Source organism: Colletotrichum gloeosporioides (genome assembly GCF_011800055.1).
Source record: "Colletotrichum gloeosporioides strain Lc1 chromosome Unknown consensus_43, whole genome shotgun sequence".
NCBI classification, from domain to species: Eukaryota; Fungi; Ascomycota; class Sordariomycetes; order Glomerellales; family Glomerellaceae; genus Colletotrichum; species Colletotrichum gloeosporioides.
The window spans coordinates 138,763-166,053 of NW_025544688.1; the positions used below are offsets into that span (position 1 = coordinate 138,763).

The following is a 27,291-nucleotide window of genomic DNA, read 5'->3' on the forward strand; positions in this document are numbered from 1 at the left end:
ATTCGGATCGAAGATCGGGAGCTCTGCCACTCCGGTTGAGCCGTTTCGCAAGCTCTGGGAGGGCAAGGGGGGATCGATCCGCTGGAGAGAAACATGCAGCAAGCATCTCTGGGGTCTTGCCCGAGGTTCAGCAGGCGATCTTTGTTGCTGTAAATAAAACACCACACGACCGTTGACGTTAGAAGCTGCAAGAAACCTGACCAGATGGATGCGAGCGACTACGGATCAGATGCCGGTTGGTGACCAGACGTTGCAATGATGTCAGGCGGAAGAGATCGTCCGGTGTTCTGATAAGATAATGGACCGTTGGATTGGATTATGTAAGGTTGATGTCGTCTTTTTCTGGGATCTTGACTGAGCTGAAGGCGAGGCGGTGGAAGATTAGCATGAAGCGCCAGGCATATCTATTCCATCTAGGGGAGAAATGCAAAAATGTGCGATGCATAGCTATGATGCAAAATCAATCTGCCTTCCCTTGTGATAGCGTCGTCCCATATGTTAAGGTCTAGTCACTTGAGGCTAGCGGCCCCGAGAGAGCATCATGGTCCCTTCCCCCAATGCAGCGAACGTGGAGGAATAACGTCAGTGGGGTTCACTTTTTCCTAACAGTCCAGTGGGCGCTTTGGACACCTGACGGCTTGTCGTCGTTGTCGACAACCGGCCTGTCCCATGGATGGATCCCATGGCGCCATACCATGAAGCGAGCTTTCGCGGGAAATTTGTTTCTTGGGTCAAGCCACAATTTTTTTTCTCGTCCTCCGTCTCCAACCCGCCGACTGTCAACAACGTCATCGGTGCTGCTCTAGCGAATGGCGAGAGGGATTGACGCAGCGGAGGGACAGGGGTTGGGGGTGGGAGTTGGGGGCTGGAAGGGGGGCCACGCTAAGTACCTTCGACGGTGAAGCTCCAACTTGGGGGAAGGGATCCATCAAACCTGGAGCTTTCCTCTGCGTAGTCTAGTGTTGCTGTCTCGAGCTCCCGATGACCCGATCACTGGTCGAGGGAGGACGAGTTGCCATGCGCAGGCCCGTTCTTTGGGGCCTTTGGCGCGGTAGTTTGGCGGGCTTGGACACATTGACGATGGGCGCCAAACGGGGATGCTTCTACTTCCATCTTGTCCATGCTCGAATCTAGCCGTCCATCGTCCTCGCCCTCGTCCCCCCTCGCCCTCGGTTCGGCTTATTCCAGTGTCCAACAACCAATCGTTTCTGCTGCCTTCATCAGGTAAGCCTCCTCCGGCAGCGAAGAGAAGAATTTGTAAGTGCCTGGTGGGGTTGAGCAACACGCAGACGTACCCAACTATGTGTGTGTGTGTGTGTGTGTGTGTGTGTGTGTGTTAGACAAAGGCGAGACATGCCCGCCCCAAGGTCCGGATAGCTGTTGCTTGTTTTCTGCCCCTTGTGGGAATAGTGGCGTCTCCCGGCGGCCAGGTTACATCACCAGCCGAATCCGAGAGCCGTTGTCTGATGGTTGCTATTTTCAGCAACATTTATTGAGGGAAAGCTGTACAGACGCAGAGTACTACCAAGTATTAGCTCTCGTCTGTGCTGCTCGGGGTGGAGGATGAGGGCTTCATTGGGGCATGCATGTTGAGATGTGAGATGTGGTGCGTGGAAAATCTTGCCAACGTCCCTGCGGTGGTCCCTTCCAGCAGCCTGCCGGTACGCAATATCCCCAGGGGCCTGCGCGTCCCGGCGGATGAGATTGGTGCGACGGAGGGAGGACCCGTGGACGTGGAAGGCCTGTCCAGGACGTGAAAGCAAGGTATGGTCCATGGACAGGGCCCTTGTTGTGGCTGCTCCAGACTCCAATGCTGTCAACATGCGCGAGACTTGACTGACTGGTGATATGTGTGTGTGCGGATGGATTGGACGGATGATTGGAGGGGAACGCAGGAGTGGGCTCCGAATTGTCGCAGTACAACACAAACATCCACAGTCCTGGAATGGGCGCTGGGTGAACTTGGACAGGCTGGGCGGTGATGCAGGTGGCGGTGCACCGGATGGTCGAAGGGCGGGAGTTGCATATGCAAGTTGTCCAGGGTTTGGGATGGCAATATGCAGCAGAGTCTGGGACAGTTGGAGCTCGTCAAGCTTCATTTGGAGAATGTGTTTGCTTCTTTTTCGCCCAAGCTCAACCCCGGGACCTTACTACGGTACTTCGTGTCTGTGAGCATGAATGCAAAATCGGAAGATATTCTTACTACTGAAAAAAAAGGGTAGCACCTGAAGGGAACGACGGCGTAATGATTAGGTAGACCTGACAGAGCCCATTGGGTTCCCACCAAGAAAGAATGGCATGGAACTGTTTCTTCTCGATACCTGAAGCAGCCGAGTGAGTGAGTGAGGGTGGATGACATGAGAGGAGCTCTTTGATAGATAGACGACGTGGGTGTACCTTGGTGCATGTACTCCGCTGCCAATAGATTGCGGCAAAGGCACCCGCCAAACGGCCTGGGCACATGTACCGATACTCCGGACGCAGAACGTCAGGTAAGTCGAGGCGGGCTGTCGGTGTCATTGAATTATTATGATATCTGCATCGCCTTGCGTCTAGTTTCCATCTTCGCCAGAGCAAACCTGATCAGGCGCAGGGTACGCTTCTCGTGTTTCTCCCTCTTCAGCATCAACAACCCCATCATCGTCTATTTTTGCTGTATCCCACAATTCAAGGGTCTTCCAGGGACACGTTATCTTCCCTGGCCTTTACGAACACCATATATGAACGGCTAGTTCGCCCCCAACGACCATCCCGATCCCGTCTGAACTGCTACTGCCCACACGACCACCCGCAACCACAACCTTTGGCCCAGTCTCTGCGCACAGAACTGGTCGAGCCTGGTTACCAACACCAGTCCGAACCTCCCCGCCTACCGAGCATCCTGTCCTGTCCACACCAGGGTACTCCATTGGAACCATACGGCCTAGCATCTAGATCTAGTCGGTGAGCCGCATCCTCTCTTCAGCTTTGCCGGGGGTTTCGTCGAGACATCACATTGTCATTACTCGAGCTTCTCTCTTTCCCATGCCCTGTGCCTTACCTCCTCTACCCAACTCCATATCCCATTGCCCAATGGTTCGATTCATGCCCAACCCTCTACCTATTGGAGACGCTTCCTTCCTGCCTCGAAGTTTATTTGGGGTCCTCAAAGGCCCAGCGGCAAGCAGTTTCCATGTATGGGCCTTTCCTGGGATGGAAGGGACTTTCAGTCTTTTCCTCTGTCGCTCCTTCCCATTCCCCATTTGCGCACCTCCCATCACCCAGCAAGCAGCATGCGGTAAGGTAGGTACTGCGGGGCATCTCTTGCGGTGTTTGACTCCCATCGGCAAGCATCAGCCAATGGCTGGGCCCAGCGGCACCCTAGCACTTTCTTCAAGCTGCTGGCAGTACCTGGAGGTACTTGCAGATCAAAGGAAAGTGCGGCAGCAGGGGACGTACCTACCTACCTTACTGTTCAGTACCTTACGGATCCAATACCTGCCCGGCGGCTGCCATTTGTGACGTTTGCACCAAAATTGCATTGCGAATTCGAACCCATTTCGCTCGTCTAAATTCTGTTCCCCGCCATTGTCTCTTTTCAGGCTCTGCTTCCTTTGCCCAGTGGAGGGAAATCATCATAACCTGACTGTCGGCCTCTTCTCTATGGTCTGTCTCTGGTCTACCTCTGCCTCTCCATCCGACTCTCACCTTTTTATTTTTTTTCCACCTTGCTTGCACCTCGAACTCCGTCCGTCGCCCTACTCCCTGTTCCTCTTCCATCCCTCGTTCTTTTTAGGTGCGCCCATTCCACATTCAACATCCTCCCATTTGCTTTTCTTCCGCTTTACCTCTTGTTGCTTTTCATACTTTTTCGGTCCATCGGATCTTTTGCTTACAAAAAATACACAGCCATTGAACAGACCAAAAAAGTAAACGAGACCCCCCAACAAATTGCTCGGCCTGGCCGGTCTAGCCCGTCGGCGCATTCTCAGTCCCATCGCAATTCGACCCGACTTAGAGTTTGCCCTTGCCACCGCCCCGGTCGCAACCCCGACCCGAGAGCGCAGCAGGCCACACTATCCAAACCGCCGCGTCTAGAACCCCGCGGCAGCTCGCTACTACCCCCAACTTTTCGATCTCTTGCCACCGCTCACTGCTGAGCGATCGGTTGACACCACACCAATTCGCGACCCTCGCGGCCGACATCACGATACTACGAGCACCTATCTACCGCCCGGCTGACTCTCTCCTGCGAACGATTCCACTGCTCATCCGTCACATGCTGCCTGCGCCGTAGGATCACCCCGACGATTTCAACCATCCCCCCCCTCTCTTTTCCCCCACGTTATCTGCCCGCCATCGTGATCCTCGTCACCGCCTCGAGGATAGCCTCTATTCCGTCATGGCAGGCATCAACACCCCCGACTCCTTCCCGGCCACTCCTGATGGCTTGGTCGATCGAGATGGCCTCAGCAGTCCCGCGTCACCCGGTTCTGCCGACTCCTCCGAGGCCAGCACCCCGCTCGAGGCACCATCTGATAGCATGTCCGACGTCCCCAAACGAGTCCCTTCGCTGCGAACCGTCTCCGACCCCCAGAACATGACGCCTTCGTCGACACCGCTCGGTATGCTGAGCCACGCACGCCGACCCCCGCCGACCGCCTCAGTCATGACAGGAAGTATGGGCAGCGGTGCTATGAACGACATCATGGCAAAGGCGCGCGCTCTGCACGCTCAGCGCATGGGCAAGCCCGCCGGCACAAATCCTCCTCCCAATTCCATGTCGGGTAGCCCCGCTTCTCCCGTGCCTCGTCAGGGCTCACCCGGTCTTTCCATGCCTGGAGGCGCTCCCGGCAATTTGAAGCTGCCCGGTGGTTTGCCCGGCGGCCTGCCTGGTGGTATGGTACGACCTTCACCCGCAGGCATGCCCCGCTCCGCGCCTGTTATCAAGACAAAGCCATCGCTCGCCGATAGGCGGCGTCCCCAAATGAAGTTGTCAGACATGGGAGGAGGCCCTTCGCCAGCATCACCGACGCCGAAGCTTTCAGACATGCAAGGTTCCAACGGAGGAGCCACGAACGGAACGCAGGGATCAAAAATGGACGACTTCAAAAAGTACATTGACTCGGAAAAGGGCTGGATCACGTTTGATGGCGCCGCAACCATCACTAAGACCGGTGTGAATTTCGCCAACGGCACAGCCTTCACCATTTCATTAGACGAGGTAGAGGTTATGGACGAACTTGGCAAAGGGAACTACGGCACCGTCTACAAGGTCAGGCATACGAAGCCACGAGCGCCCCGATTTGGAACCGGCCTGAGTGGGTTTAAGCATGCCAATCTGAGTACATCGCACTCAGATCCCTCGCCCGTACGGGGCGATGACTCGCCAGTGACATCTCTGTCGGTGTCAGAGGGAGCGACAGGGAGAGTCATGGCCATGAAGGAAATCAGGCTAGAACTTGAAGAGGCCAAGTTCACGACGATCCTCAAGGAGCTGGTCATCTTGCACGAATGCGTTTCGCCGTACATCATCGACTTTTACGGCGCTTTCTTCCAGGAAGGTGCCGTCTACATGTGTATAGAGTACATGGACGGAGGTTCCATCGACAAGCTGTATGCTGGCGGCATCCCCGAAGGTGTCTTGCGCAAGATCACGTATTCGACGGTCATGGGTCTGAAGTCTCTGAAGGATGAGCACAACATCATTCACCGCGACGTCAAGCCCACGAATATCTTGGCCAACACCAGGGGCCAAGTCAAGATTTGCGATTTCGGCGTTAGTGGAAACCTTGTTGCCAGTATTGCCAAGACGAACATCGGTTGCCAGAGCTACATGGCTCCTGAGCGGATATCAGGAGGAGGAATGGCTGCAGGCGCGGACGGCACATACAGTGTACAGAGTGACATTTGGAGCTTGGGCTTAACTATCATCGAGTGCGCCATGGGACGGTACCCCTACCCGCCGGAGGTATCGTCGACCATCTTTAGTCAACTAAGCGTGAGTCTTCTGAATCACCCCCTGAGATTTTAACTGACCGTTGTCAGGCCATCGTTGAGGGTGAGCCCCCAGGTCTTCCCGAAGAGGGATACTCTAGCACTGCGCAAGATTTCGTCAAGAAGTGCCTGAACAAGGTGCCGAAGGAACGTCCGACGTATGCCATGCTACTCCAACACCCTTGGCTGCAGCCCTTCTCCAAGATTGAGACGATCGCTGAAGAGGCCGAAGAGGGTGAAGAAGCAGAGGCTGTTGCGGACGCGGTAGGCAAGATCTCGCTGTCGTCGGGCACCGAGGATGAAGAGGTCGCGGAGTGGGTGAAGTCGGTGCTAGATCGTAAGAGAAAAGGACTCGACCCCAGTGCCGCGTCACGCCCCGCCCTTCACGCCGCCCCGCTGGATAGTGTCAGCCCGACCGCGAGTCCTGCGGTGGGCTCGGAAAACAGGTTGGAATAGACGACAATGTCGTTGTAAGAAAAGCCCGAGGAGAACATAGCCCAAGCGGTTGGTGGGGAGGCTGATGATTTCCGCAAAATTCCCATGCTGACCGAGCCGGCCTCCGTTGGCCCTTTTTCTTTTCTTCCTACTCACCAACCCCCTACGGACCATTTTATTTTTTTCTCGTTCTCATACCCTCAATCCAAGTATTCTACGTTTGCATCATCAGCATATATCACTGGTTGGCAAGGAGTGTCTGCTTTGTTTGACGAGAAATCTCTTTGCCTTCGCGTTTCCTCCTTTTTCTTTTGAACGGCAAAACACTTACAGCACTCTGGTCGCCCAGTATACGACATGGACGGCGTTCTTCCAGACTTGGTCTGCATTTACTTTTGAGTTTTGCTCTTTCCGCCCCGAAAGTTGACGCTTGTGATGGGAGAATGGGTCTGTACGTGGCGGGGTGGTCTTCTCGTTATCACTGGAAAGGGATGGGAGGAAGTTTCATGACGTTTATACACGACAAGAATAGTAAGATGAGAAAGACAAAAAGATCACGGCGTCTGAAATGATGAGATATGTGTATTTGTGCGTGCTGTGAATGGGAGACTTGGTGGAGTGTGTATGTATCCGTGGCGAATGCGTAAAACGATTATGTGAGCAAAGAATTTGGTGTTGGTGTGATGGCAATCGAGCTGGTTCTGAAGACACAGAGTCATGAGGATTTTCATATGTACCATGTGGACAAGTAACATGAGTATGGTGATAATGACTTGAGACAGGAATGAGGAATCCACCGGCCTCACAGTTTCAACGTATCGGATTCATCGATTTTTAGTACTCACATTCAGTACTTACCATCATTGCGTAACGACACCTACATCAAGCGGATGGGTTCACGGATGAGGATAATTCATCGAAGTTCCGGACATGGTTGCAGTTCTTCAAGATGGTGGCATTGCCAGGTCAGCATTTAATGATATAATTATTTGTATTAAACTGGGCATTGACTATCCGCGGATAGCCTCGCTCAGTCAGGGCATGCCTATGCGCCAAGCCAAAATACGTAGGTGGGTGGATGCGTTATACTTTCAACGCCGCCGGGAATGCAAAAAAGAAGAAACAGTCGTAAGTACATCATGCGCTCTGGATATCAACAGTCCTGCCAACTTCCCTTATCCGTCATACCAAACTCCAGTGCCAAGGGAATGATCCATCTCGATTCGTCCGTGTGTTTTTCGGTTTTGTGTATCATATTGTGTAAGGTTTTAATGTCTTGTCAGTGGTGTCCTGCTTCCCGTGGAAGACGGCAATGCAGCGAATGATTTAGCTGTAGTCCTCCTTGACACGGTGGCCGGAGTTGACGTCGAAGGATCTGCGGCTGCGCACGCTGCGCTTGCGGCTGAATCTGCTGGGTCCCTTGTGGCCCTTGTCGCCGCGGATGCCGATAAAGAAGAGAAGAGTCGCAATGAACAGAGCCGCCCAGGCGCCCCAGCTGAAGCCGAATGCGTAGGTACCGATTTCGGCGTCGCGGTCTGCTGCTCGGAACGCGTTACGGGCCTTAACGAAGGTGGCACTGCAGAAAGAAAGTTAGCGTGATGCTTGCTACGAGATCCGAGCAGGGGGAAAAGGTACGTCATGAGAGAGACGGCGATGCTGAGGAAGAACAAGGCGGCGGCTGATACGATGAATGCCAGGGCAGATCCGAGTCTACCGCAGCAAGCGAGGAAGCTGCCGAACCAGGCGATGACGGTGAAGAACAGGGCGATGAGGTAGGTGACCCAGCCAAAGCGCCACAGGTAGTAAAATTCGGTGGATGTGGTGTCGCCGCCGTGGTCGCCCGCGAGGCCGGAGGGAACGTTATCCGCGGCTTGGCCCCAGGCCCAGCCGAAGGCCGGGGCAGGCCAGGGACCCCGACAGTCGGTGTTCTGGTCGTTGCAGTAGTAGAAGTAGGTCCATCTCGTCATACCATCGCGGGCGCCGGGGATGCCTGACGTGTCGGCTCGAAGGAAGTAGGTCTTGTTCAAGGGTGCGGTGTCCTTGACGGCAGAAAGAACGACGAACATCAAAAGAACAATCGATCCTGAGAGGAAGATGATGGAGGCTAGGCCGAGGCCGGCTTCTGGAATGGGTGTTAGTCGTTGGACTGCGAGGTATTGCGGGGGAGGAGGACAAGGGAGGAAGGACTCACGTTTTGCCATTGTTGCGGCTGTTTGGTATGGTCTCTGTTGAGGATGTAGATGCTTTGCGATGGCTGGGGGAGGACTGTTTTCGAGGGTGGTGGTCTGGGATTTGTACTCAGCGGATGTTTTGCCTGACGGGAGCTAGGCGATGTTGCGCAATGGAGTGGATCTTGGGGAGGACGGGGGAGGGGGTAGGGGAGCCGGCACACACGAGTAATTCACGGGTTTGCCTTGGCCTGGAGGAGAGGGTACTCACCGGATTCGCAGAGAATGTTTCAGTTCGGATGGGGGGAGCTAGGACAACTCTGTGTCTCTTGTTGCTGCGTGTGTTTCTAAGTGATTGCGACCCTCGTTCTCGGCCGAAGATGCTGTTGGTTCCAGAGTGTAAATGGGTAGGGATGGTCGGGTGATATTGTATTCGAGCCGGATGTTGCTGCTTCTAGGTGTTTCGGCTGGATGAAGCGATGGGACCAGACCGAGATGTTGGAGGATGGGAGAGAAAAAAGAGAGAAGAAGAGGATTGGATGACGGGCGAGCAATCAGATGATGCAAAGCCAGCCCAGGTTACGTGTGCCGGGATGCGAAGCCAAACTAGCGGGGAGAAAGGGAACCCCCTGCTGGTTTTGTTTCTCTGCTTCACCTCGGTCTAGCCTTACTGCCTAGGTCTCTGCTAGTGCAGAGTAGGTATCCTAGATGGAGGTAGGCACCTTCCAGGTTACCTTAGCTTGCAGCTTGGGCAGCTTCGGTGCTGGGATGCACCTAAAGACTGGCGGTTTCCCACCGGCGGACAGCGCATAGTGGACCCGACCATGACGACACCACCGAGCCACTGCCGGGCCCACACTGTGGGCAATGCCCTGCTGGACGGGGCATGGCACAGTCGGCTTCCAGGCGCAAACAGTGCAGCCTCCACCGCACCACAGAGTCCAGCGTGGAGTCCCTGCTGGGCAACGACAGCACCACCATCGCTGCCACACCAATGGCTGCTGCCAGCGCAGGGACCACACATCCATTCATCCTCAAGCGGGTCCAGCCATCTTCCCTGCCCCGACGTCATCCTCTGATCAAAGCGGACCAACACTGTTTTTTTGCTCTCCTCTCCTCGCTTGGGTCCTTGTCGTCTGCCCTTCTTTCCCCCCCTCCAACGGGCCAACCACATCTGGCGCCTCGGAGAAGTGCGTTTGAAGCTGGCCCTAGGTTCACGTTGGATGTTTCCGGCGTGAGCACTACCTTTGAACTAAAACCGAGTCGTTCTCGACAACGCTCTGGACATGGCACCACGGGTCATCGAAATAAGGTCGTCGTCCATGACAATTGGGATGGCCGGGACTGACTAGGTTTTGCTGGCGTTCGGATGGACGTCTCGTCTGTTCCCGCTGCTGAGCTCCCGCCTCTTTCAACCTCATCATCCTGCTTCTTCCTCCAGCTCAGGCAGGTGCTCGAGCTTCCGTCTGCCAAAGCGGACGGTTGGCGGTGAACGGATAATCCCATCAACCACCCCATCCCTGGGACCAAACATTCCCTGCCAGAAGGCTTATCACCTGCACCAGACGCAGGGTCTCGCAGCAGAAAAGTATGCACGTCGGCACAGAACATCTTGCTTTCTGCCCTTCTCTTCCAAGGCCAACCGCAGCACCCGCAGCACCCCTGGTCGTTTTGTTGGTGGGATCTTCTCCAGGACCCTTCCGCTAGAGCCTGATCTGCGGTATTCGCGCTGCCAACTACCGCAATCTGCGCTTCCTGACCAAAAACGGCCTCCCGAGATTGCCCCGTCCCCTCTGTTTATTGCGCGGCTTTGAGGTGTACCAGCGTGGCTCAGATGCGGTGTGCTGAGAGCACAAAATTTCTCACCTGTCGCTGTCAGCTCGCACATGGAGGCTGAGCTGCCTGTACTCGCGTCGCCCCGTCCGTCGTCCCAGCCGGCCGGGTGACACGAACCTGACTTTCACTTTGCATCCTGATAGATGCGCTGCTACCTCGGTTTCGGGCATCGCGGGTATTGGTGGTTCGAGGAGACATTGACGCAGCTTCGAGCTGGAGGTTTGAAAGAATATTGACAAATAAGACACATCACCCCTGGACTTGTGCCCTTCCGGGCGAGCGCCAGATCGACCGGCAAGACCGGACTACCCACATAGCGCCGTGCCGGCGTCGGCTCAGCGCACTATGGAAGTCTGTAATGACACATTCTCTACTGTTCGAGTCTGTGCATGTCATCATGATGGATGGGTTGGCGATGGCGCATTCTTGTCCCGTTGTGAGACATTGTGTTGACAGCGAATTCGCGAGCGTCATTGACAGTCTTGTGTGTCGTGATGATGACTGGCTGAGTCAAGTGCTGCGCTGCTGGAATCGCGCTAGGGTCTGCTTCGATGGCACCAGCCACGAAACATCTTTCTTTGACGGCGTGCTTCCGAGTTGGCATCTTTGAACTTCAGACGGCCGGAGCCGAGTGCCGGGCGCCGGCCGGGTCATCCTGGCCCCGCCCGGCGTGGGAGACCCGTTCGTCCTCGGACACCTGATGGCTTACAGGCCGAACGGGATCCTCTTCTCATCTCTTCTCCAAGTCCCCATCAGTCTTTGAAGTAATGGCATTCAACGTGCAAGATGATATCAAAATCAATCGGTAAGGCTACGGATTGATATACTAGATGAAAGAGATAAATACAGTATCCTATGCTTCCTCGAAGTTATCAAATTGTCCGACACCCTCTTCAGCACCTTGATCACCTTGTTCTTCAACATTATGCTTCTTGGGACCACCTTTGCCATCATTTTGCGGCTTATCGGTACCGCCATCACCCTCATCAAGGACGTCGTCCCCAAGCGCAGCATTGATGATAAATGTAATCAATCCTGCGATCCCTAATCCGATTTTTGTAAGGTTCATGAAGCTTGGCAGTCTCCTCGGAGGCGTTTGATCCGCCCCTGAATGCCATTCTTCATTGAACACCCGCCGGTGTTCCTGCTTTCCCTTAGACCAGAAAGCGACGATAGCAGTTCGGCGTTCAAAACTGAGTTCAACTTCAGCCTTCGCGTCGAACCCCAAGCTCTTAGATGACTATTTTCTGGTCAGACCTTCTCCCCACGTACATATCAACATTTAGGAATACATACCTCCCACTCAATCGGAGTAGACCAGCCCGTAGTAAGGCAGCCGACTTTTGTTATGCCGTTCGCATCCCCGTCGTTATCCCATCGAACCAGCCACAGAACTGTGCTAGCTTTATTGCCCGACTTGAACCTGATTGTCTGCTTCTTCTTGAACTTCTTGAGGCTGACTATCTTGCCTTTTTCCAAGAGTTTCTGCTTCGCTTCCACTTGCGTACCTGACTTGTAGACCACGACGCCATAAGAATGGAGGGCCTTGTACACCCAGATATCGTCTCTCTTGTACGATTCGAGTGCGCCGTGAACTAGTCCCTTGCTGACGGCAAGTTCTGGCTCTCGCAAAAAGGTGATCTCTCCGATATCCTTGGCCTTGCTGACTTTCTCTTCGAACCAGTTCTGTACCAAAGCGTTATTGGTCATGCCCCCTGTGAGCACCAATCGGTCCACGCTTTCTACAGCATGATTCTTCAAGTGTGCTTCGATCTGATCCTAGATGCTCTTGCACTCCTTTCTGAACTCGCTCCTCAGAGCTCCGTACATCTCAAACTTCAGAGTTACGATTGGAGCTGCGGAGCTTGTGAGGGAGAGTGGGTAACGTTCCTCCAGATCTGCCGGCGAGTCCTTGTCGACACCATGCTTAGTAGCAACATAACCGTGTCGTCTGAGGATCGTCAACGTCTGTTCGTGGGCTACACGTTTTTGTTCCGCCAAAGTCATGCTTTTGAAGGCAGAGATGCCTTCAAATAAAGTGTGCTTGACTTGATCGCGAAGCCTTATCGTAACCCTGGCGTCGATATTAACCGAGCCATAGTCTTGTCCAGAAGCCTTGATCTCTCCTTTCAGCGTCACCTTCTTCCCGTCATCCTCGTCAACATGGTATATGTTCACGTCAGTAGTACCTCCACCAATGTCGGCGATGATAACAACCTTCCCTGGAGCTGGTCTCGAACCTTCAGTGGCGAAGGAAGTCATCGAGGCTTGGGCCTCGTTCATGTACGAGGCATTGACCCAATGGCCCTCCTCACTACCGAAGCTCGATGAATTGACAATATTGCTGAATCTTTCGATCGCGGCGGGGCCCCATGTCGTTGGATAGCTGAAGAGGAACCAAGCGTTCATCGACCGCCATTCAGTCCCCTCCGGCAGTCTGCTCGACAGCCTCTTCTTGATATACGCATAAAGACCCGCCAAATACTGTGTGAGACACTCTTTGGCTTTATGAAAGCTCATAGTGTCGTCGTCGGATTCAAACTCTTCGTCCACGATCTTGTCTGGATCAGCAGGACTGTCCAGATTGTCTTCGTCTTGTCGATTACCGCCATTCGCATCGTCGCCAGCAGATTCATCACCCCTGCCTATAGGCTTCTTGAAGAGTGAGTACACTAGATGTTGTGGTGAGTTGCCATATCTGCGAGTTGAGAAGCCCCAAATCGCTTCCCTGTCCGTGCCTTCAAGCACAACAAGGGAGGGCACTTTTCCAGCTTGATTTTCCAAACCTATATGGCCGAGTCAATTGAACTTTCGCTAGATGCGAAGCAGAATGGAATGAAAGCTTCTTACCTGGCCATGTTTTTATGCTCTCCACTTTGTCTTCAGACGGCAGTGCCCAGGCAACCCCAGTTCCTAATTAACTCATCAGTTTTCTTCTATATTAAACCATAACCTTTGAGAAACATATCGTGAGAAACATCTTTTCTTGTGTTCTTCTTACAAATGTTTAGGGTGGAAGCTTACCAGTCAGACCAAAATCAATGCCAACGATCAAGTCCGGGTTTTCGGGCCTTCCCTTGGCAGGCGACATGTTGGGGGAAGCGCAGCTATTCGGGATTGATGGACACAACAGTGGCAACAGTTTGTCCAGACGTTCGAATTCCTTGGTTTAAATACTTATTCAAAGAGCGGGCATAACAGTGATCGGCCTGGAGTGGTTCGCTTCCCTTTTTTACGCGTGTATAGATTATCAACGCTAATGCATCGGTGAGCCATCATTGAGCTTTGCTTAAAAATCTTTCCGCCACTTCCAGAGTAGCTGAGAGTATGTTATTGGTCAGGGTAGAATGGCTGACCTGGTGACAGCGTCCAAGACCTGTTCGATTCCGATCAAGTGTAGCCTGCATGACGGCTGAGTTTCTTGCATCTGTTGCCTGATCAAGCCACCACACTCACCTTGTAGAAGGCATTCATTTCCTGATAATCTAAGATAATCGATTTCTTCCTAAAGTTTGGCGTCAATTGGGTGACTCGGACTTCCATTGCCCAGTATGCGAAACGTGATACGGAGACTGGTAAGAGTTCCAGCATCAAGCCGCCTTTCCCAGCCGTGATCCTGTGTACAGATAGAATTTCACTTGAGAGAAGCCGATTGCATGGAGAGAGACTTAGATCATTGGGTTACCGAACCGGCGAGACTTGGTCAGCTGTCAGCCATCTGTCTTGCGTCACAGCCTGGTGTGTTATACCACACACCTAAGCGTGCCGGCCAAAATTCCCATGTCTATGATTTATGACAAATAGGTGTGGAAACAAGAAAATATAAGGCTTCCCACATATCGCCACGCAGCCTCTGAGGCAGCCGCGAGGCAACCAGCAGGTGGCGCGACTAATTATGATGGGATCGCCTATCAAAGCATTCTGGAGACACTCTACACTTTTGGGAAATCTTGGCTTCCAACCCAGTCACATTCACCTTTGAGAAAAGGTTGCCGAGTGAAAAACAAGCGTAGTTTGAATAGTCACCTTGGAATTCAGTACATGACAGTTAAATATTGATATAGCAGCCATAGACGCCCATCAATGTGGTCTCTAGACTGTACATTGCACTACAGGCTATATGTGGTTTCCGAGGCCCGTACACCTCCCGCTAAAGAACCCCTTCGTCGACACGCCCCAGATTAACTACGGCTACATTTGTATGACTTTGTTTACATCCTGCTTAATCCGGGGCCACAATCTTCTTCTTATTGAAGGTCTTTCCACTTGTAAAGGTGATCGTGGGCCGCAGCCTGCCGCAGAACACCATCTTGACCTATGCCGTGTCTTACACCTACAGAATGGCGAATTTGAACTGGCAACCAGAAAATCACTCATTCTTGGCCCAGATGAGGGGGGATTTCAACATGAGGCGAGCGAAACCAATTGAAACGATGATTGTGTAGTACAGCCTCAGCCTCATGCATATGATCGGGCCTCTGCCGTGCCTCAGTTCGCTGTTATGGCAAACATCTTGGACTGGCCAGGCAGAGTACTACGCCGCCCCTGACGTCTGTCTCACCATGTAGGCATATTGTGAGAATCGATGTCTTGTAAATGAAGAGATGAAGACTCTAGAAATTTAAAAATAAATAGTTGACGATGAAAGCAAACATGCCGCTCGTTGCGTGTTCTGAACCCAGCCATCTCAGCAAGTGAGCTTGAAATTTTGAAGCGTAGAAAGAAAATGCACGTCACACTTCTCGTCAGGTGACAGTGTGTAGGTTTGCCAGTTGTTCTAGCAGATGAGTCAGTATTGCTGCAGAGAGGAAATGGGAAAGCACACGACTAACCTGCTGTGTGTTGGGATTCCAGAATTGGACGGCAAAGTTGATGTCGTAGTTCATGTTGTTCTTGAAAGTGTAGAATCTCCAATCGGGGAATTTTGTGTCGTCCTCAACTCGTGAAATCGTAAGAGAGTTGAGTGGGCCGTTGACGGATGAGCCGACGTTCTTGGGGGCGTTGTACGATGTGCATTTTAACGGGTTGTTCCCAACGCCTCCGCCAACATTGTTGCATCCTGCCTCAACTAATCCGCTCAAGAACGGCAGCGTGGCCAGAAGGAAAGAAAAGCCGTTGAATTGCATGGTTGGAAACAAGGTGGTACCAGCGACGTGTTGACGTATGATTGATAGGTAAGCAAAAGGTATAATTCAAGTGACAAGTTTCCCCTAAGAAAGCCAGGCCAACTTACTTTTATACTTTGTGTGTGGTTCCCCTATTTTGTGACTGACAACCAGATGGACCCCTCGTTGGCCTCGCGACTACTCCTATTGTCCCCGAGTCAAGGCCTTTCGGGTGTCGAGAAGACCGTTGAGACCTACCCACAAGTAAAGTGTTGTGATATTGCACTCTCAACTGAATGGATGTTAGTGCGAACTTTATTACCTGGACCAAGCACCTCTCGAAACCGACACAGTGGTTCTATTTTGAGACTCGAAGACTATGTTCCTCTAGTTGGGAGATATGGTGTATGTTATTCTCGAGTAGGACAGTCTATGAAATCGTACCTCAACGATGAATCTGAGTTCCTTCAGTTACAAGCGGGATCATACGTTGTTGCGCACTTGATCTAGATATTGACAAAATCCGGCTGTGCGGCTGTCCGAGACGAGTGCATGACTCTGACTATATTAACTGTAATTTGCGCAAGAATCACTGATCGCCGGTTGCGATGGAGTGTTCCGGTGGGATATTGGCCATTGTTAAACCCATTTCGTAAAACATCGTATTCCTCGGATACAAGCTAAAGTTAAGAATAATGGAACCGAGACAGAAGTTCACAGCGGTCGAAGTATACGTGAAGATTTCCATATTTCCTGCAGTCTAAGTCCAAATCATCTCTCTATAGTTCCATATCAACGTTGAGAGTCTTTGGACAGATGCGCACCCATGTCTGACAGTCTGCTTCAAGCAATCCTACGTCAAGTCAACCCACTTCCGCCCTGCTTCCTCTCAAGGCCTGGAGGAATGTCACTTAAGCCCGAAGGATCCGAATCCCTGCGGCTCTCTTGGCCCGTGCATCCCGTTTGCGCCGCCTATCGATAAGATGCCGCCGTCAGTGCCCACAGTGCTCGCCGCCTCAACCCCCGGCTCGTTCCGCGAAACTCTGTTCAAGCTTTCGGACGAGAATTCCAAACCTCACCTGCTCAGCCTTACGTCCTCCTATACCAACGTCCGCCCAATCAACACCAGCACGTGCAGCAAACCAATGGGACCCCCGCGAACCGCCCTTGGCCGTGTCTACGCTTCCACGATCCGAACCCTCTCCCACCGAGCACGAAGCCGTACGCAGACGCAGACACAGACGCAGACACGATGGAGCTCCTCGCTGCCCATCTCGAAGCTCGTCTTCCCAGATGACGACGGCGCGGAGCCGAGCGCCGTGCGCCACATCCACCTGACCTCCTCCGACCCCCGCGACGCCGCCGGATTCCCATCGTACACAGCCGCTTCAGATTTCCAAGCCTCCCTGCGCCAGGCCTTCCTCGACTGGAAATCCGCCCCGACGCCCCGCGCCCCGTCGCCGCTCGTCGTATCCTTCACCCCGACACCAACCTACACGCTCGGCAAACGGCAAAAGTCGCTGCGCGAAGACCAGCTGTCCCGCCTCACCCGGCCGCTCTCCGTGACCCTCGACGACGGCACGATACGAGACTTCGCCCCCGCGGTCATCGAAACGGACCGCGGCGGCCTGACGACCTACCACGGCCCCGGCCAAGTCGTCCTCTGGCCCATCCTCGACCTGCGGAGCCCGTACTACCCCCACCAGACGGTCCGCTCCTACGCGCGCCTGCTCGAAGAAACGACGCAAGCAATCCTCGCCTCCTCCGCTCCATCAGGGCCCGGCATCCCCACATACCTCTCCGAAGAAGACCCGGGCGTCTGGACCGAAGGCGCCAGGGCGCACGGCCAGGAGCGCAAGATCGCGGCCATGGGCGTCCACCTGCGCCGGCACATCACCGGCCTTGGCACGGCGCTCAACGTCGACGTCGTCGTGGACGGCGACGAGCGCGCCAACCCCTGGGCGAGGTTCGTGCCGTGCGGGCTGGAGGGCAAGACGGCCACGAGCGTGCAGGCCGAGGTCGGGCCGAGATGGGACGCGTGGGCGGCTGCTGGCGACGCGAGGGCGCGCAGGGAGTGGTATGCGAGGCGGTGGGTGGAGGAGTTTGCGAGGCGGTTGGGGGCCGGGGCCGTCGACGGCACGGTGTATCAACGACTTGGCTGATCCACCACCCCTAACCAGTTTTTTTTCCCTCATCGGTTCTTACCCTCCCAACCCCTGCGAACAGGCAAGCCCACGTTGGCAGGTTCGCAGACGGCATTGGCCCTGGCAATTGCGTTGCTGTTGTGGAATATGCGGTGCTCATCACGGCAGTCGAGGTGAAGGGGGGAGCGGGGGTGCGAAAGACGGTCTGGACCGCTCCGTTGGAGGCACCGCAGCGGAGCTGCCCACGTCTGGCACGTCACACCTCTCTGCCGTGTCGTGTGCCTGCCCCCTTCACGTCTCTTATCAGTGATCCACCGCGGCTCTCGGTTCGGACCGGGACTTTTGCGTGTTGTTCTTCTCTTTGGAGGCTTGTTTCCGGATCCGAGAGCGAAGGAAGGGACTTCAGGGTCGGCTTTTCCGCGTGGTTCAAATGGAACTTCCGGCGGGAAAAGGATTGGGGGAGGAGCCGTGTATAGAATGTTCCCGTTTCAATGATACCCATTCCTTGTTCTCAGGTTTTTGGCCACCGCCCACAGAGAGAGAGAGAGAGACTGGAAATTTTGCCGAGCAGAACGTCGGAATTTCTTCCGGCTCTGCTGGCCCTGGATGACAACGACACAAATGCAACCTTGGCTGCTCCCGACGATCATAGGCGGAACCGAGATCCTTGGCTGCCGTTACAACACGCAGAGTGGCATGTCATGATATAAGATATATATAACATCCGCCTCCGCATATATCAATCTCTCGAATCAAGCTACGTTGGAGATAAGCCGTGCTATTAGGCTGCGGTTAATGCTCAAGCATGCTTGCATGAGATCGGCGGGCGTGCAGAGGCACACCGGTTCATGGGGTGGCCCCGAAGGCTTGTTCTCATAGGCTCGGAGCAAAGTCCCTTTAGGCGGTGATTGGTTTAGTCTTCTCTTCCCGAGGAGATGGGCATTCGCGCCAAGACCCCGAGATGCGCGCATTCGCCGCCGGCAGGCAACGCAGACGGTATCAACACTGGGTTGCCGCAGTGGTGGCTGTCGGTTCTTGGTGTTGGTTCTTGGACTTGATGCGACTTGAAGGCAGAAGGAGTGTAGGTCACCATGGTGTACAGTTGTCAGGATGCAGAAACTTTTGACTGGGAACCAAATCCAACGCATCCGCCACTCGTTGGGGTTTGTTTCATCAAACTTGGTCGTGGAACACTAGGACAGTGCTTCACCAGCGTTCACATAAAATTGTGGCTAGATCAAGAAAGCAAGACCTTCGAGAGAAAGAGCCCTCCAGTGTGCCCATCGTTGGAACAGAAATGCAACCACAAACAGTCCAATTAGAAACAACGCCGATGCTATGATGAGTATCAACCTGAAGATTGAACCGTCCCGCCAAAGCCGTGAAGATAAACCCCCTCTTCATAAGTCATGATTCCATTCCCCGTAGAGAAAATAAAATGATTAAAGCCACAGTAAACCAGTGAACCGAGTTTTAAGCCTCCTCCAATGCAGAAATGCCTGGCCGACCGCCAGACCACCAAAAGCCTGGTCTCAAATCTCTTGCTTTCGTCTTCGAAAACGGCCTGCCTCATCACACAGTTCAATCGTCAAGCCTCGCGTTCGCATTTGAGAACGCCGGGTGTTGCGACAGAGGCTCGTCTCCACCTCCGCGTCCCAGAACAGGAGGCTTACCCAAGACCCAGCCTCATGTGTCACGATATGATGGTGCCGTTATCCCATCGTGACAGTTCAGTGCTCCGACTTGATCCGTCCCTTCTTCTTGGCAGGAGGCAGTCTCTCGTGCGCCTCATCATCGGGCGTCCACTCCTCTGGATGGAAATGGGGATTTTGATAGTGGGCCTTGTTGAAATGGCTATTCTTGAACATGGCCGTGGTGAAGCTGGGTTCTGGGAAACTGGGCTGAGAAGACAACATGGACGGCTGAGCGGAGCTAGAACCGCTCAGATGCCAGCACTGGTGGCTAAACCTCAGCTGATAATCCACGGGCTGTGATGACTTCCCGGGTGTGGAGGTTGACTGTTGAGGCTGCGGCGTGGATTGAGGCTGAGGGCGAGGGGTGGGCACGGGCGGCTGCTGTTGCGGAATGTGATCGGAGTAGGGCGTGGTCATCCATGGGGACTGCGGCGTAGCATCATAAGCATCCGGCATTGGTGAGGTAGACGTTGGCGAGCCCAGCGATGACAGGCCCGAGGACAGGCCGGATGACGGGCCGCCGAAGCCGGGCAACATTGCCAAGGGGCTATAGTCCATGTTGGCAAAGGTGTGCAGAGAGGGCGCGACGGGCATGATTTCTTGTCGGTGAGAAAAGGAGGTCGCGCGGTGGACCTGCAAGTTCAAGGGTGCAGGGTTCGGGGGAGACTTGTACAGAATGTCGTAGTGGTCGGGTCGGTATAGGAGGTAGATGATTGGGCCCAGGTTGGCGGGATCCTGGCCCATGGTCTCACTGGGCATGCGGTAGCTGTTGACCTGACTTCCGGCACTCCGATCGAGGTAAGCAATCTCGAGGACCATGTTGACAGGCTTGAGAAGGACCTGGACGAGCAGTTGCAGGCCGAGATGCTCAATCTCTCTGTTGGGACGCTCGAGTTCGGCACAGTAGCCGGCGATACCCGTCTCGCCAGGAATGAAGGGGGCGTAATCGTCGGGGTTACCCTTCAGCCAGGAGCTGGCCAGGAGTCGCAGGTGATAGATGATGGCATTGGAGGCGTCCTGGTCATTGAAGCGCTGGAGGACGATCTGCTGTGCCAATTGCGGGTTCGTAATGCTGTTTGCCAGGTCCCTCAGCAGAGCAATGGTCTCGTCCACCATGTCCTCGAAGAGCATCCGATCGTAGCCGCCGATGTTGAGAAGGTACTGGTTCAAGCTCGTGATGCGGGCGATTTCGCCGAGGATCTGATCCTGGTCGCCATTGTTGGCGAGATGCTCAAAGTAGGAGAATCCAACGGCTGTGGCAGAAGCAGTCAGTCAGCTATGGTGGTGTGCTTCGTCGGGGTCGGATCGTGAAAGCTGGTGCGAGGACTCGAGGTGGGAATGCGGGGTAGGTTGATGGTGCACGGAATGGTTCGAGGGCGAAGGGTGACTTACCTCGCCAGCCGCAGTTTCCGTCGCCTTGGATGGGTCGGTAGTGAGAATACGTCTGAGGAAGAGCCTAGAGTCGGCGGCAACGAGGGCCGAGGTTAGACAATGTCCAGGGTGTTTGGGTCTCGGAAGGGGAGCTGGAAGGGTGGGATTGAGACTCACGATGGTCTTTGCGACGTAGACATCGTCGGCCTTTGCGTACTCGTCGGTGATGGCGTCGCTGGTGATCTTGTCGCCGACTAATGGGCCCTATCGGCGGGGAGGGGGAGTGGTTAGCGCAGATGCAGAGGTGAGGTGAGGTGAGGTTCGGTTCCAAGGTCGAGCTCGTTTGCGACAGACAATGAACAGCAGACGAGATGGATGGGAGCTGGGAGCTTAGAGCTTACCTGGAGCTGTGGCTGGTAATCCCGGGCGGCGGCTTCCTGGGCGGCGAGGTCGGAAGGGTCGCCGGGCTCCATGGTGGACGGACGAGTGGTCGTGGAGTTTGCGGTGCTCGCGGAAGCGGTGGTGTTTGTGTTTGAGGAAGAAGAGATGTTGGAGTTGTAAAAGGAAGAGGCCGGGTCGCAGCTGGACGAGGGAGCTCCAGGGAGGTGGTGCTGGAGCTGCTGTTGGTGGTGGTGGTGGTGGTGCTGGAGGTGGGAATGGGAATTGGGGTTGGAGTGGCTGTAGGAGGAGTGGGAGTGGGAGTGAGAGTGGGAATGGGCGTGTGATAGGGAGTGGGAGCGGGAGGACGGCGTGGTGGAGGCAGAGGCAGAGCCAGAAGACGCGCCAGGGCCGTGGTGGAAAGCAGCAGCAGCAGCGGCAGGGTGGTGAGGATGGTGATGATTGTGGCCGCCGCCGTAGCTGGCGGGGGATGAGCAGTACAAGCTGCCTCCAGAGGGGGAAGCTGCTGTTACCGCCATGGCTCCAGCTGGTCCAGGTCCAGGTCCGGGTTGTTGCTGTAGTTGCTGCTGATGTTGCTGCCCGGGCCCCCGTTGCGGCACAGACTGGACCTGCTGGAGTCCAGTGACAGTGGGCGGCGCGGCTGCACTAACCGCGGCGACAGCTGCACCAACGACGACGCCAGCACCCGCACCCGCACCCGCACCAGCACCCGCGCCCACGCCCGCTGCAGTTGCAGTTGCAGTTGCAGCTGCTGCAGCTGCAGGTTCCATTTGGTGCCGTCCCTGCTGTTCCTGTTCCATCTGGTGTTCCGCCCCGCCCACGCCCACCAGAGATAGCGAATTCGACCGCTGATCCATTCCACCACCCATCGTCTGCTGCTGCTGGTGATGCCGCCGCTGCTGGTGATGGCGATAATGATGTCCATGTCCCTGATCCGGTACTGGCCCCGGGCTGCCGTGGTTCAGTGCGTGCCCGCTGTGGGCCAGGGGGTTGCCCATGCTGTGGCCTTCGGGACCAGCGGACGCCAGGCCCATCCCAATGCAGTTCGCACCCGACGGTGAGCCCACTCCCAGCGGGGTCGGTAAGTGGAAGCTGTACACTGACATGTCTCCTCCCATCCCGTCTCCTCCTCCTCCTCCGTGAAGCTGCTGCTGCTGCCCTCGTGGTGCATGTGCCGAGTGGATGCTGTGAAACTGCGCCGGTTGTGCGTGAAATCCCGACGCAAAAGGCGTGGGTTGAGGCTGGAACATGGCCTCTCTGATGCTGTCGCCCTGCTGCCGCCTTTGGCCCTGCTTTGCTCTCTTTTCTTCTTGTCTTGTCTTCTGACACTAGCCTCCTGTCTCCCGTCCTGCCAGTGCTTGTTGTGCCTCGTAGGTAGTCTGAGTCGGGGGAATCCTGCGCCCTACCACGTCCGCTTGTTTCTGCTGCTGGCTGACAACACGCTTGATGTGCAGTCTCCGATCCTCGATTGGAGGAAAAGGGGAGGATGATGGGCGAGAGAGAGAATACACAGAAAAGAGTAAGCAGCCCGTGGGGGGAAAAAACAAGAGGCAGTGGGAAAGGAAAAGAAAAGAAGGGATGATGAATGGGTCGATGAGAGTGCGGGTGAAGGAGGGGGGAAACGGACTGGAACAGTCAGGGAGTCGGACGATGCGATGCGATGCGATGCGTGAGGTGAGGTAAGGTGAGGTGCGATTCAATCCAATGCAATAACAGGATAGTTGCCGGCAATAATACTGCACCAAGAGACAACAAGTGAACGCCCGTCTTCGCCAACTGAGCCAAAAGAAAAGAGGGCTGCGCTGGTATCAATAACCCAGCCCAAAGTACGGTACAGGAGCCAACGCCCACAGGAACAAGTATCGCGCCGTCGAGCAAGTAACTCGCCCGTACCTCAGCTAACGTGCGACGCAACGAATGAAACAGGAGCGAGCACACAGGGGGTTGAGGGTTGGAGGGGGGAGAGAGGAGGAATATTGCAGAATTCGATGGTCCGCCCCCCAAAAAAAAGGAACAATAAATGTGACGAGTGGTTTTCCGGGGTGCGTCTGCCCGTCCCTTCCTCCTGCGTCTCTGCGTCGACCTCGAGCCCGGCGATTTGTTCGATCGACTCCGGGGTTTTGCGACCGAGTCTGCGAAGAAGGGTAGTGGTTGATGGTGGTGGCCTCGCCTCGGGGGCCAGGCTGGGCTGTAATAATACCTTGCAAATAGTTGGAGTTTGTGTTGGATGATGATGGTGGTGCTACTGCTGCAGTTGGATGATGCTGTTGTTGGTGTTGGTGCTGTTGGTGACGCTTCGTCTGTCTGTCTGCGTCTCTCTTTTCGCTTCTGACCTACAAGACTAAGATAGTCTCCTCCTGATATGGTCTCGTCGCCCGAGTGAGATTATTGATTCGCCCTTTCCGGTAGCTCCTTCGCCGTCTGTCCGCCCGTCTGGTGCCTTGGACACACAGATCAAGACGTGAGGAGGGTGTGCACCGCAGCTGGACCCGGGAATGGCGCTGATGCTTGGTGCCAGACGAGCCGAGCTGAGCGGTGGGTGGTTGACGAATGGCGGCCAGTGTGGACAGGAAAGGTCGATGTGATGTGATGCGAGTGTGCAGTACCGTGCCGCAGCTAGGGATCGGAGGGTAAGGTACAGCAACGGAGGTAGGGCAGAAGAGGCCCGGTATCACGGTTCGAGCTTGGGAGAGGCTGGCTGGCTGGATAGATAATCAATAAGACAGACCACCCTCAATCCACCAAAGAAGGCTAGATGGATTATTACCCAGGTTCAGCCTTCTCACAACTGAAAAAGGTGTGAGGATGGATGAGTTTGAAGATGAGGAGAGGAAGAGAAGAAGAAGAGGGAGGGAAAGAAAGGACAGGAAGCAAACTAGTCCAGGAAACACAAGGGCATTTGAGGGCCAGTCAAGTCCCGTCGATGCACATAGGCCAGGAGACGGGAGACGCGATACGGGAGACGACACAGGCAAGGCGCACGAGAGCGAGCGAGGACGACGCGCATGTTGTTCTAGGGTTACGATGGTTGCACCGGCACGGGCACTGGACACTGGAGGCTACCTGGCTAGCATGACACGACCCCGGAGCGGCATCACCAGCACCACATCAAGGATCTCCAGCAGGGAGCCTCGGGTTCGGGGATGTGATGTGGACAGAGGCGGAGGAGGAGGAGGAGGAGGAGTAGGAGGATATGGACATGAAGCAATATCACAACGCCGTGAGGATGATGATGACGGAGAGCGATGCCGGCAACCAGGGTGGTAGGCATGCGCAAAGTATGGGTATCCGTACCTCACGAACCCGCCCTCTGGATACCTTACACCCATCAGATACCTTACCTACCCAGCATGCCTGCTAGTATGTAGGTGCAGACAATCACCACACATGCCAGCCGTGTCCGCAGTGTCCGCAGTGTCCGCGGCGTGTCCTATCGTAGCTACTCGTACGCATTTACGTATTGAGAGAGGGTGGGTGATGTGCGGACGGCAAGGTACGTACAGGTCATGTAAGACAAGGCATGGTGAAGCAGGGCATGGGCGGAGAGAAAGAAGGAAATAAACGGGCAGCGGCCGTTTACATTCCATTGTGTGAGTGCCACCAGGCTGGACGGGGGTGGCATGCCGCCAGATGGTTGGCTGGCGCTGCTGGTACAGACTCACGGGCTGCATCGCATCGTCCGCATGGCATGGCATGATAGCGTCGATGGTTATGATTATGATGAGGTGGGTGCCGATGGCGGGAGACTTACCTATCGAGAGACCGACGGCAATAGGGGCGCCCACCAGCAGCCAGCGCCCGTCGGCCGGGTTTCTGAGGCGAGTCCAGTGCAGCATCGACGGCGGGTGGGAGGATGGAATCGGGGCCTGCGACGGAGACGGATGGGGACGGTTTGAGTGTGAATGTGAGGAGAATGCAGAACGGGTGGATGGTGATGATGATGAGAGTGATGGATCCAGTCTCTGTGGAGGGTGAGTTGTGAGCAAATGAGCAACGAGATAATCATCAAGACGACCGATGCCCGTTCTGTCTCCGTCGTCCTGTGCCCCCATCCCCGTCCTCATCCACCACCCCCGATACATACCGTCTTCCCCCCCGTCGAGAGACAAAGAGAAACAGCCGTGGACTCACTCTATCGAGAGGAAGAGAGGGAGGCAGAGGGAGACCCCGGTCCCGTGTCGGGTCTGGCCTTCTCGCCTGGCGAGGTCTGGGCTGGTCCGCACCAGGTCTTGCTGCATCTCGTGCACTGCGTCTTCTCAGGCAGACAAGGTACGGATTGGCTGCGTCGCAAGCAGGGAAACCAGAGGACGGGGTTGACGGGGTCGGCGCTGGCGAGGTTGATCGAAAGAGAGCGGCGTAGCACGGTGATATCGTGACATTACTTCTATAGCTCCTCTTTCATATGCCTCTCACTCATACCTTACCTCTGTGTAGTACTCCGCCTGTGCCCACGAGGGATTCATGGGAAGAGGGGAACTTTTGTTGGATCGATCCAGGGCTGCGTCTGGTCTGGCCCGGGCACCTGGCCAAGTGAAGTCTTGCTATTTCCTCATCGACTTGCTATTTCTTCACAGAAACGGCAATGCGTGTCCCCTGCGTTTGCACCTTCACAGGTACATACTTGGATACCTGCCTTAAGGTAGGGTAGGTAGGTACAGAGTAGGCGTGGCGGGCTGGTAGGATGTGAATGTCCAACGCTGCTGGCTTGTTTCGTGGAGGCGTTAACCTTAGATCTTTCCCGCAAATCCTGCCCGCTTGTGTCGAGGAAAGCAGGAATAAGAAATGGTCTTCGTCTCAAGCCTCAAGCCACGGTCAAGGTCAAGGGGCAGCATCCGACCTCTGTCCTCGACGGAGTAGAACTCTCTCTGTCAGTGCTTCCTCGGTCAGCATCTGTCGTCTCCATCTTCGCTCCCACGCTCTTTAGCTTCTCCAGCATCCTCCGTTTCAACCGTCTCGTCCCATCCCATCCCATCCATGATCCCGTCCGTCTCTCCTCATCTCATCCTATCCTCCCTCCCTCCACCTCTTCCCGCACTCAGTGTGACTCTCTAACCCCTGTCCGCGAGGATCGTCGAACAACATCCCATGCCATGTGTAACATGCAGGGAGCCCCGAGCCTTCAACATCCAACAAACCATGGTCCAACGACGGACAGGACATTCTGCGCATCCACGCCTCGACCACGACGGACGGCAGGACTTTCTCCTTTGATCAGCGTCGGGTCTAAGAAATCAACAACAAACTGCCGACGGCCACGGGCACTCACTACCACGCATTCATTGTACGCCCGCTGCAACCAGAGCAGAGCAGAGCTCGACTTCAAATTCGCAAGGGTGGCATTCCAGGGTCGAATCGAGCCGGGGGGACGCCCTGGCCTTCACCGTTCACGCTAGCAGGGGTGCTCGCTTTCTCTGTGAGCCCATGACATCGCGAGTTGTCTTTCGAAATCGGGCAGGGTTGGCACGAGCATCGCATCCAGGGCAGGGCACCCAGTACTAGTCGGGCCAGGGCAGTCGAGGGCCGCTGCAAGACCCGTGGCACCCTCGAGGAGCGGGTGACTGTCCTCTGTATGGTCCATCACACCTTACGGAGCTCGCATACATACCATACCTTGCCTTACGGTACTATGCAGCCAGTATTCGTACCTTAGCTAAGGTAAGACGCGATGGCGCCCAGCAGCAGTCGTCACTCTCGACAGGCGCAGTAGCGACAACCTAGCACTCACTTAGCCCGATAGCCCCAGCCTGCCTGCGTCTGTGGACGAGCAGCAGAGCACACAGACGCACGCCGCCCGCGGTGGGCAGACGTTGATGTTGTATTCGGGCTCGCTATTAGCGCTGATCCAACTCCATCCATCGTGATCCCCTCTCCACACTTTCCGTCAGCCCTCCACTGACACTGACACTGGCGCTGGCGCTGGTTCTGCCACTGGCGCGCTCCTCCGGACATCGAAGCTCTTGGGCCGGGCCCAGAGGAAGGTATCTTGGGTAGCCTGAAGTTGCACACTTTACCAACACGCTACCTAGCGTGACGTAGGTAGCGCCGGTTGCCAGAATTGCATGCCCGTCGTCTGCGCGGTTTGCGTTGGGCCTGCCCTGATCCTCTCCGCTCGGTGCCAATGTTTCTCGTCTCACAGCCTGGACAAGGATGTTCACAGTGGCTG

The 27,291-nt window shown here is 55.2% G+C and overlaps 7 protein-coding genes across 7 annotated transcripts; 2 read left to right on the plus strand and 5 right to left on the minus strand.

Moving 5' to 3' along the window:
• Positions 1-4,381: 4,381 nt before the first annotated feature.
• Positions 4,382-6,432, plus strand: GCG54_00008608 (MAP kinase kinase PBS2; the record flags this gene model as incomplete). Its single annotated transcript, XM_045408569.1, has 2 exons — positions 4,382-5,980; positions 6,028-6,432. The coding sequence occupies 2 exons, from the start codon at positions 4,382-4,384 to the stop codon at positions 6,430-6,432; spliced, it is 2,004 nt and encodes a 667-aa protein (XP_045264536.1).
• A 1,305-nt stretch (positions 6,433-7,737) lies between these two features.
• Positions 7,738-8,612, minus strand: GCG54_00008609 (Protein SUR7; the record flags this gene model as incomplete). The annotated part of the gene is made up of 2 exons (XM_045408570.1): positions 7,738-7,987; positions 8,047-8,612. The coding sequence occupies 2 exons, from the start codon at positions 8,610-8,612 to the stop codon at positions 7,738-7,740; spliced, it is 816 nt and encodes a 271-aa protein (XP_045264537.1).
• A 2,656-nt stretch (positions 8,613-11,268) lies between these two features.
• On the minus strand, positions 11,269-12,125 carry GCG54_00008610 (uncharacterized protein; the record flags this gene model as incomplete). The annotated part of the gene is made up of 2 exons (XM_045408571.1): positions 11,269-11,655; positions 11,712-12,125. The coding sequence occupies 2 exons, from the start codon at positions 12,123-12,125 to the stop codon at positions 11,269-11,271; spliced, it is 801 nt and encodes a 266-aa protein (XP_045264538.1).
• A 69-nt stretch (positions 12,126-12,194) lies between these two features.
• GCG54_00008611 (uncharacterized protein) lies at positions 12,195-13,506 on the minus strand (the record flags this gene model as incomplete). Its single annotated transcript, XM_045408572.1, has 2 exons — positions 12,195-13,201; positions 13,440-13,506. 2 exons carry the CDS (start codon positions 13,504-13,506, stop codon positions 12,195-12,197), a joined length of 1,074 nt encoding a protein of 357 aa, XP_045264539.1.
• A 1,596-nt stretch (positions 13,507-15,102) lies between these two features.
• On the minus strand, positions 15,103-15,541 carry GCG54_00008612 (uncharacterized protein; the record flags this gene model as incomplete). The annotated part of the gene is made up of 2 exons (XM_045408573.1): positions 15,103-15,192; positions 15,248-15,541. 2 exons carry the CDS (start codon positions 15,539-15,541, stop codon positions 15,103-15,105), a joined length of 384 nt encoding a protein of 127 aa, XP_045264540.1.
• A 962-nt stretch (positions 15,542-16,503) lies between these two features.
• Positions 16,504-17,682, plus strand: GCG54_00008613 (putative octanoyltransferase; the record flags this gene model as incomplete). Its single annotated transcript, XM_045408574.1, has 1 exon — positions 16,504-17,682. One exon carries the CDS (start codon positions 16,504-16,506, stop codon positions 17,680-17,682), a length of 1,179 nt encoding a protein of 392 aa, XP_045264541.1.
• A 1,712-nt stretch (positions 17,683-19,394) lies between these two features.
• On the minus strand, positions 19,395-22,053 carry GCG54_00008614 (Ubiquitin thioesterase OTUB1; the record flags this gene model as incomplete). Its single annotated transcript, XM_045408575.1, has 5 exons — positions 19,395-20,611; positions 20,751-20,814; positions 20,907-20,993; positions 21,131-21,611; positions 21,641-22,053. 5 exons carry the CDS (start codon positions 22,051-22,053, stop codon positions 19,395-19,397), a joined length of 2,262 nt encoding a protein of 753 aa, XP_045264542.1.
• Between the last annotated feature and the right edge of the window lie 5,238 nt (positions 22,054-27,291).